This window comes from Drosophila virilis, chromosome 3 (genome assembly GCF_030788295.1).
Source record: "Drosophila virilis strain 15010-1051.87 chromosome 3, Dvir_AGI_RSII-ME, whole genome shotgun sequence".
NCBI classification, from domain to species: Eukaryota; Metazoa; Arthropoda; class Insecta; order Diptera; family Drosophilidae; genus Drosophila; species Drosophila virilis.
In genome coordinates this window covers 1643650-1654414 of record NC_091545.1, presented here as the reverse complement: position 1 = coordinate 1654414, position 10765 = coordinate 1643650, and the positions used below count along the sequence as shown (strand labels likewise).

General features: G+C 39.1%; 1 protein-coding gene across 2 annotated transcripts; it reads left to right on the top strand.

The window, feature by feature from the left end:
* Window positions 1-2456: 2456 nt before the first annotated feature.
* Window positions 2457-10527, top strand: nAChRbeta1 (nicotinic acetylcholine receptor beta1). 2 transcript variants are annotated; one of them, XM_002046051.4, is made up of 7 exons: window positions 2457-2596; window positions 2658-2812; window positions 6733-6869; window positions 7617-7771; window positions 7970-8414; window positions 9071-9670; window positions 9730-10526. In XM_002046051.4, exons 2-7 carry the CDS (start codon window positions 2749-2751, stop codon window positions 9892-9894), a joined length of 1566 nt encoding a protein of 521 aa, XP_002046087.1. In that variant the 5' UTR covers window positions 2457-2596; window positions 2658-2748; the 3' UTR covers window positions 9895-10526. The 2 variants fall into 2 exon arrangements, with proteins under 2 accessions (XP_002046087.1, XP_032291432.1); XM_032435541.2 differs by lacking the exons at window positions 2457-2596; window positions 2658-2812 and having other exon boundaries at window positions 6732-6869; window positions 7194-7771; window positions 9730-10527.
* Window positions 10528-10765: the final 238 nt, after the last annotated feature.

The following is a 10765-nucleotide window of genomic DNA, read 5'->3' as shown; positions in this document are numbered from 1 at the left end:
CTATCTGTAGGTAATATATTCTTGTTCACAGTTCTGTCTTTGTGAAATTTTGAGAGCTTAAATTTTGCGAGGAATCTATTTTTAAAACGGAGCCTATCGATATTATTTATTTTATATCTAGCATATATAATTAGCGAGCTATAAAGAGCCAAGTCTCAAGGTCTATTTGTTTCGATAGTCTGTAGTTCGAATGTAGCTTTTATGACATTTAAATGAAATTTGTATGAAATTGTTATACAATTTTGATGATATTTTTAGAGCTATAATTCAGGCGTGCCATAGTTTTGTCTTTAAGAATGACACCAGCTTTATATTATATTATAGCTAGAGCTTAATATTAACGAGCTTTGCTTTTTATCGATATTTGATCAATTTCATAATTTAAATTTATTAATTGGGAGAAGCAATTAAGAAGCAAATAGATAAATAATTCTGCTTATAAAGACGGGCATAGCTTAGCTCGGTTTTTGGCATCACACCTAGCTTCTTCTGTTTGTTCCAAAATTTTGCACATAACCAACTCACCCTTGTGAGCCAATGACAAATGGGTTCAGGCAAATGGAAATAAACAAATAGGTTGCTTAGGTATGCCAAATCATAACTGTAAAGCTACACCCAGCTACACCCAGCTGTTGAGTCAGTTAGCAAATAGATGTGTGTTAATGTTTTTACCTTTTTGTAGGCCATCTCGGAGATCGCAGATCTGAGGCACGTCGCAACCTTGAAATACGGTGCACAGCTGCCCGAAAAGTGTTTCAATTGAATGCAGCCAAAATAATTAAGTATCCAATTGATGAAAATACAAAAATTAATATCATGTAATTTGCGTTGGCGTTCGCCACATCGATTTTTATCGCAACTGCAACTGCAACTGCAACTGCAGCCAGAGACTGTGACTGGGTGATGATGTGTGTTGACACCAAATAGGCAGCCAAATTGCGCCAACTACAACAAAGGCTAAAAATTGAGTTTTTATGCGCGCCGGCGACCTTAGCTGCTTTTTTTTTCTTCTCTCCTCAAGTTGTCTTGGCTCTGCCTCATACCTGATTGTTGTTGTTTGTTGTATGCGGCTGCACGTTCGTGGCCTGAGTCTTTCGTTTGCATTGTATTGCGCTGTCATGCGCATATGAAAATCATCAGCAACAGCAGCGGCAGCAGCAGCATCAGCATCAGCAGCAGCCGCAGGCATCAACAATGCAAAAATATGCTTTCATTACCAAACGTCTCACACGCGGCTTTACAGCTCCGACATGCATAAAGATATCTTTTTTATTTACTTTTATTTTATTTGCCTGTATTTTATTTATTTCTTCAGCAGTTTTTCCATTTGCCATTGTTCTTGACGCCCCGCTCACGGAAGTGTCACCCGGCTCTGTCCGTTCAGTTATCTTGAAATTTTTAAAAACATATTTCAGCCTTAATTAAAAGACAATCAGGAGAATTGATGGCTTTTATTACCAAACACTTTACATAATTGTGCGGCTGGCTATTGGGGAAAAATAAGAAAGAATCGATGTCTTTAGAAAACCGAAGCCAAAATACCCTGACGTATGATACTTTTATGTTCTTACCTATAATTTACCTATATGATAAAGTAATCTGTTGCTTGCCAAGATTTATCGCCTATGTGGAAAGCAAGCCAGGGTTGTTTAGGATATTCCGACTTGTATTCAGAAAGATAAAACTTGGCAAAGCCTCAACTGAGAGACTTTGCAGATGGTTATCTTTATATTAACTCAGCTCAAAAATATGTATATATATTTATTCGCAGTTGTTTACTTCTATTAAAAAGACAAAACATATTCGACGCTTGGAATGCAGCTGTTAATCGAATCATCTTTCCGCTAGCGTTTAACTAAGGTGCGTAACGAAATGCTGGGACAAGTTTATGATGTGGATATATTTTTTTTTGCATATCATTTGGGCGCCATGAGGAACTGCTTAATGTTAATGGCCAGCTTCTGGCTATAATGATGAAGCGTAGCAAATCGTATGCCCCTTCCCGTTGACCTCGCACCGTTGTTTGTGTCATAATTAAACAGCTCAAAAAAACAGCTCATAAATATACAGAAAAAAAATACAAAATAAAATTGAGGAAGCGTTCGCATTGGAGCATTACTATTCCCACGCACTGTGTAAGAATCTAATTGGCGTTGGCAACTCTGGCAACTCTGGTTCGTGGCTTTTCATGTAAACAAAGCCAGCAACAGCTGAGCCCTGGCCAAACAATGGAGGGTGCTGAACCAGAAGCCAAAGACAAGGCCAACCCTTAAAACGTGACTTTTGTTTACAAACTGCCCGCACGCTCTTTTATCCGCTCTCTCAGAGGGAGAGGGAGACTAAGAGAGAGAGATAGATAGACAGAGAGAGTGGCCGTGAGAGCGCCTGCGCTTTGCTGCTTCCGCTCTCTCTCCCCCTCTCGGCTGCTGTGCGCATCAACATCTCGCATCGCATTGATTTTATCCAGAGTCCAGAGCTCGAGTTTCTTCTTAATCCGCACTCGAACTGCCGCAGCAAAAGGTTGGAAAATTTGTGCAGGTCAAAGAGAAGCTGCGAAAAAATTGTGGAAAAACAGCAGAAAGCCAAAAATTATTAGGTAAAGTGCACATTTTAAAGATGAGTTAATATTCCCGGACTTATAAATTTCCTTCCTCTAGCTGACTGTGCGGGGCGTGGACCTTAACTAAATTAAAAACTATGCCTGGACTGCATATTAAATAAAAATAGGAAGGACAACACGCACAGAAAATGGATTTAAATGCCAGAACTTGGCTGCTGGGCGGCGTCCTGGCGCTGCTATTGATTGCACAAGGTATGTGTCGTGGAGGCGGTGGGGGCGTGGCATTTGCCAAATTTTATTTTGGGGGGTTATGCAATAATCCTATCTATATATATATATCTATATGTGTATTTTTGAAAGCCAGTTGAAAGCCAAAGCGCAAGCAACAAATTTTACAGCAATGATTTGATTTTTTTCTTAAATTTAATATAAACGCGCCAGCAGCGACGCCTTGACAAATTCCGAAAAGTTTTTCCATTAGCCAAAGAAACCAACGACAACCCGACAGCCTCGGCCTCAGCCACAGCCACAGCCTTAGCCGCAGCCACCAGCTTCTCCTCAGCCTCAGCCTCTGCCTGTGCCGCCGCCTTTGCCCAGCTTCTGATATCTATATAGTATACAGTATATATATATATATATTTAAAATAAGTACAACCACAATCGAGACTTGAGGAATTTGCCAAAGCGTCGCTCTGCTGCAGCGCTGCCATAAAAAAATGCGAAAGAAAAAAAATACGATACCAACGACTGCGCCGATCATTAAATGCAACTCTTCAAAATTTGTATACTCGTAAAGTAGCCATAGCCTTTCTCTCTCTCTCTCTCTCTCTCTCGTTTTTTCTATCTCTCTCTCTCTCTCTCTCTCTCTCTCTCCTAGCACCCACTCTTACTGCAGCTTAGATCTTCTTTATATCCTTCTGCTAGCTATATAGCTTCTCTATATAAATGCCTTAGCATAGTTCCAACTTCTTAACCTATCTATATATTATATACGCTCTATGCTCCCAATTTTCCCCTACTTTTACTACAAGCAACTACTACTATTTTTCATAAGAATCCACCTACTTAGCGCTATTAGCCTAACTCTCTGCTTTTGTAATTAAACATCTTTTCCATCCCCAACCCAAACCGAAAATAATTATGAATTTTGTACTGCAAAGCGTAGCAAAACTCCCTCTTTTGGCGCTGCCGCAGATGGATACACATCAAAGCAACTGAATACAAAAAAATATATATATATGAAGAAGAAAAAAACAACAACAAAATACTGAAAAAATGAACCGAAATAATTTTGTTGATCAAATTGCAAAACAGATTTCTGTATCAACTGCCGAATCTTAATTCATACTCCTTCTGTTCTGAGCAGTCCAATCTAGCCTTAGTCCAAGCCTAGTGTTAAATTGTAAGCGAAAAGAAAAACAAGCGACAGAAAAGAACCCCCCAAACATGGTGTCTACTTAGAGCTCTTTGCCATCACACACACACGCACACTCATATACATTGCCCACAGCCCTGCTCCAGCTCTTACAATTAAATATGTTAGCTCAACTGCAACTCGAACAACCCAGAACCAGCACCATCGAAAATAAATCAAGTACCAAAAGTGCTCCAGTCGGGAGTGCCCGACTAGAAGATACCCTGCAGTCAGCACCAAGCACCTATACACACGAACACACGACACTAACTGGATGTGCCTTCTCTTTTCATCCATTTATGGAAACACGTTCTTGATTAACTCGGGTGTTTATAGTACAATTTTCATTAAATTTTCAAGGATTAAATATGGCATAAAAATGTATGGAAATACCAAAGCATAAGGCTGTCTTAGTAAATGAGCCTTTTTCCAATTACAATGGAAAGCTAGTAGCATATTAAAAAAGTGAAGTATTCTTTATCTGCCACACAATAAGTTTGGTGTATATAGCTTTTGTAATTCTCGAGTTATGCTTAAGAGCCAAGTCTCAAAATTAATTTTTAACGATATAAAGGGGTAATTTAGTATTCTACAAATTCAAGTCTCTTGCCAGATTGACCATACTCTTTCTCCAGCTAAGGAACTTTTATAGTCGGTCGTCTTCTGCTGCCTGTTACATACTTTTGTTCATAAGCAATATACCCTTTTTACCCAGTTTCACTGGGTTCAGCGACAGTTTGTGCTCTATATATCACACATAGACAAGCATAACCCGGTCATGACAGCTACTTCACATACAAACACACACTCCCCTACAAACACACACAACACACACTCATACCAGCCTCCGCATCCCAGTTTTCTGCACATGTGCGCTGTCAGCAGAGAGTTCAGCGCTCTCCCTCGCTATCTGTCTCTCGCTCCCTTTAGCTGTCGGATAAACGTAGCTGTCAAAAATTGTCATTTAGTTAGAGTAGCATTTAAATGTTTACAACTTATCTTAGCAGCTTTGCAGGGCAGCCTTTAGTCGAGCACACCCTTTTGGCACACTCTATTGCAACTAGCTCTAGGACTGTTTTTCGAAAGAGGTCCTTGCATTAAAGTGCGACACTTTAATGCAACGGCGTCACATGCGGCGTATACGCAACGTAGGATCTAACCAATTACATTTAACATATATTTGCATTACAAGCCAACAAACACAACAACAACAACAACAAAACAACACAACAAACATTGAACTAATGAAAATTGAAAAAAAAGAAAACAACAACAAAACGAGCAGCTTTCATATTTCGTCATTATATTTTTCCTAGTTGAAATTTAAATGAAAGCTCTTTAATTATCGGCGTTAAGTGTCAACCTTTAACTATCTCTCGCGCGCTTTTTCCCATTCCCACTCTGGCTCTGTCTCCGTCTCTCTCTCTCTCTCTCTCCCCCCCCCCCTCTCTCTCTCTGTCTCTCTCTCCCTCTCTCTCTCTCTATTTGTGTTACACTGTCTACGCTTTGCTTACCATTATAAGCCCATTAAAACTAAAGACTATCACAACTACAACATGAACATTAACAAGAACTATAACGATATAAGCTAGTCGGGAGTGCCCGACTAGGAGATACCCTGAACCTAGCGCTAATCTTACAAACATTCTGTCTTCCTTCAATACATTCGTAAAAAAAAAACACACTCTACATTAAGAAAAATGTATTCTTGAGTATTTTTAGTGCTCATAGTCCGATCCTTTGCGATATTCTTGAAGCCCAAATCTTGCATCTTACTATGTAGATCTATCAAAGCGACAGGCTCTGCCTCTAAGAATGACTATTTTATATAAAATTTTGGGGAAAGTGGGGATATGTCTAAGAAGTCACAAGCTTGTAATCGGTAACTTCTATACGAGAGAATACAGAGAGCATTTTGATATCAATTGTTTCTATAACCTTCGACATATTCTTGAAAAAAAAAAAGTATCGAATGCCATGTTATCGACAACATGATATTGGAAATAGATATCGAAAAATAATTAGTTTTGTAGTTTTTCGGCTTGACGCATTCACACAGACGAATAGACACACGATGGGAATATATGAGATCGGATATCAAACAATAATTAATAAATCCCTTTCAGGCACGGTATACAATAATAGAGATTTCCAATTTCTAGTCCCGAGTATTGGAGTTCGACAGACAGACAAACGGAAGGAATATATATATATATATATATATATATAGGAATATATATATATATATATATATACATATATGCTAATGGGGTATCATAGGCGATACTTATGAGATCGGAAAGGGTTATCAAACAATAATTAACAAATTCCTTCTGGATACATTACTAGAATACGGATTTCCAATTTCTAATCTCTAGATTTGTAGTTCGATCCATTCAACCAAACAAACATAAAGACGGAAAGGGTACATATATTTATGGGAGAAATTTCTACTGCCACATACACTTGCACAATACAATAATGCCCTCTTCACCCATCTTCAATGGGTTCAGGGTATAAAAAGAAAATACAAACCACACAAAAAATAAATTTAAAAATTAAAGAAGAAAACTAAGAAAAATTTGCTCATATTTGTTTCGTCTTTGTGTGTTTTTTTCTGACTCTTCTTCGTTCTATTCTCTGCATTCTGTTGTTTGTTTTTGTTTCTGTTTTGGCCAAACATTTTGTTTTTCCCTGGCTTTTCCGATTTTCCGTTTTTCTTGTGCGCCTTGGTTTTTCGTTTCGTGTGTTTCTTTAGTCAGTGCATCCGAAGACGAAGAGCGCCTGGTGCGTGACCTCTTTCGAGGCTACAATAAACTCATACGACCCGTACAAAATATGACACAAAAAGTTGGAGTAAGATTTGGTTTGGCGTTCGTACAGCTAATCAATGTCGTAAGTGTTCCCATCAAATCAAAATCCAAATTAAAAAAAAAAAAAACAAATAGAAAAAAAAACTAATGCTAAATAATAAAAGATACTAACTTTAGTAGCGTGTAAAACTGTACTTACGAGTTCTGTTCATGAATAATTCTTGAGTTTTGTTGCTGCACAGCCACGCCCCCGACGCCCCATATGCATATATATACTTATGTAAAATATATGCGTTCGATCAGTGGGCGTGGCTATGGCTCGCCAGCCCGTTTTTCAGTTAAGTTTATGCTTTGTAAATACTTAATTACACACGTGTTGTCTTGACTTGTATTTGTATGTTTGTAGTGAAACCTCATGCCTAGCAAAAAACGAATACTAACTCTAATTAATAAATAAGACAATTGCATTGCATTTTTAAATTAACAAAACTAAAACCTATATACTAACAATTATGAGAAATAATATTAAAAAAAAAAAAAAAAAAAACAACAAACATCAACAACAACAAATGCAAAAAATAATGACTTAAACTTCAAACTTCCCACCCGCTCTCTCAAATATATTTCTCTCTGTCTGAATTCGATTCCGATTCGCTTGAATCGCCAAAATATACATATACAAATATTACGTATACGGTGCGTACGATCGAATCCATAAAATTAAATACAATCAACCACCAAAACCAACCAACCAACCACCATCATCACCAAACATCTCAAATATCTCGAAAAATAAAAAACCCGAACTGAAACCAAAATTGAAACCAAGAATGAGAAAAATCAAATTATGAAATCAAACGTTTGGCTACGTTTGGTTTGGTACGACTATCAGCTGCAATGGGATGAGGCTGACTACGGCGGCATCGGGGTGCTCCGTCTGCCCCCGGATAAGGTTTGGAAGCCGGACATTGTGCTCTTCAATAAGTGAGTAAATGGCTTTAACTCAACTAACTCTCGACAACTCTCCCTCTCTCTCTCTATCGCTCTCTCTCTCTCTCTATATATATATATATATATATAACTCTTTGTATTGTGCATCGTATTGAATGTTAACTGTATTTAGGTTTTGGTCCTTAAGTTGTGTGCCAGCTACTAATATGCATTTCTATCTTTGTGTCCCAGCGCCGATGGCAATTACGAGGTGCGCTACAAGTCGAACGTACTCATCTATCCCACGGGCGAGGTGCTCTGGGTGCCGCCGGCCATTTATCAGAGCTCCTGCACAATTGATGTCACCTATTTTCCGTTCGATCAGCAGACGTGCATCATGAAATTCGGCTCCTGGACGTTTAATGGTGATCAGGTCTCGCTGGCGCTCTACAACAACAAGAACTTTGTCGATCTGTCCGATTACTGGAAATCGGGCACCTGGGATATAATCGAAGTGCCCGCCTATCTCAACGTATACGAGGGCGACAGCAATCATCCAACCGAAACGGACATCACCTTTTACATAATAATACGACGCAAAACCCTGTTCTACACGGTCAACTTGATTTTGCCCACGGTGCTGATCTCATTTCTCTGCGTGCTCGTCTTCTATCTGCCCGCCGAGGCTGGCGAAAAGGTGAGCTCAAATTTGATACGGGTTCGTTTCGGTTTTTATGCCTTGAACCCACTGGAAGTTTGGTAAGAAGAATATATTGCTTTTGTGAATACATATGTAACGTTAAGACTCTATAAATAATGAATATTCAGCTTCAATAGTCGACTTGAACTATCGTTCTTTATCTGTCCGTTTGTCAGTCTTTATAAAGGCAATAATCTCGATCTCTCGATATATTCTTGTTAACCGAACGGAGACGGAGATTCTCAGCGCTTTCTATATTTAACTCAGTAGAGGACCCTTAGTCTAGAGGCCTTTCGATATGTACTCCATTTTTCATAATATCGATAATTATCGATACATACACTTGGTTTTTAATCGTAACTCGAAGATTATTAGAGCTTTTTCCATCAAACTTTGCATGTAAGTCTGGTATAGGATATTTTTAACGCTGAACATTTCAGAAAGATCGGACTTTAGGCTCCTAGGTTACCTAATATGACATTTCTCGATTATGTGTGATGCAATGGAAAGAATGTGCGTTGTTTTTTGAATGTCTCTAGCATTTTAAGCAAGGTTCTTCTTATGGATAGATAGGTGCTGGGTATCTGCCAGTCAGGCGCAGCCGACTAGAGCTGAGTTATATGTTCAGGTTCTAAGCGGGTTCGATGTCGTAGGTCACGCTGGGCATTAGCATTCTGCTGTCACTGGTTGTGTTCCTGTTGCTCGTGTCGAAGATTCTGCCGCCGACATCGCTGGTGTTGCCGCTGATTGCCAAGTATCTACTCTTTACGTTCATTATGAACACGGTCTCCATTCTGGTCACGGTCATAATTATCAATTGGAACTTCCGTGGGCCGCGCACACATCGCATGCCCATGTGGATACGTTCCGTCTTCCTGCACTATTTGCCCGCCTTTCTGCTGATGAAGAGGCCGCGCAAGACACGCCTCCGCTGGATGATGGAAATGCCCGGGATGAGCATGCCCGCGCATCCGCATCCTTCGTACGGCTCGCCAGCCGAGCTGCCCAAGCATATCAGCGCAATCGGCGGCAAGCAATCCAAAATGGAGGTCATGGAGCTGTCGGATCTGCATCATCCCAACTGCAAGATCAATCGCAAGGTGAACAGCGGTGCCGAGCTGGGCCTGGGCGACGGCTGCCGTCGCGAAAGCGAATCCTCCGACTCCATATTGCTGTCCCCCGAAGCCAGCAAGGCCACCGAGGCGGTCGAGTTCATAGCCGAGCATCTGCGTAACGAAGATCTCTACATACAGGTTAGCTATAGATACTTTTTGCGCGAGTATCTCAAGATTTAATTTTCAACATTTGACAGACTCGCGAGGATTGGAAGTACGTGGCCATGGTCATTGATCGCCTGCAGCTGTACATTTTCTTTATTGTGACCACGGCCGGCACGATTGGCATTCTGATGGATGCGCCACATATCTTCGAGTATGTCGACCAGGATCGCATCATCGAGATTTATCGCGGCAAGTAGAGGAATTATCGCTCCAGCCATTTTGCGGCAACTAAAAGGTTAAACATTGCAACATTGCAACAATAAACGAACGTAAATAATACGAAACGAGTTAAGCGGATTTTTAGATTTTAATAACAATAATTGGCACCTTCTAGGGCTCGCAGCAAAACAAGTTAATAACAAATAAATTTAAAAAAAATATCTCATTAAACGCTTCACATTTAGGCATAGAATTCATACAAAACAAATCAAAAGCAAATTAATCAATTAAAAAGGCAGGCCATAAAGAAAACTAGTGGAATTGTGAACAGATCTTTTATTTAATATATAATGTGTGAGTAATTGACTAAATAAATAATAGAGTTGGTTTAGTTTAAGCGCAATAAACTCTGATAACTTGACGGTTTTCTCAGCTTGTTATGTTAGGCAATTAAGTAAAGCAATTTAAGATTTAAACTAAACACAATTTGTAAATGCTTCACGCACAACAATGATAAGCAAAGAAAACTTCAATGGAAAAATTCAAAACAAAAGCAAACACACACCAAAAACCTGTAGACACAACACCAATGCAAAGCCAAAAACACGAAAACTTATAAAAATGCAAAGTTAATTAATAAAAAAAATACACAAATACAAACAACCGATGTGTGAGTGTCCGACTGGCAGATACCCTGTTTTATAAGGCGCAAGAAAACTATTTTCATTTTCTTTAAATAATTTTATTAAAAAATTCCTTCATTTTTTCTCCTCCGTTAATGTTTAAAATACATATATTCGATCTGATCTTCATGCGATATTAATCGATTTCAATAAATAAAAGCAGATAAACTTATTTTGCACATAACAAAAGCAGATTCCTTCATTCATATTCTCAATACGAAATCGT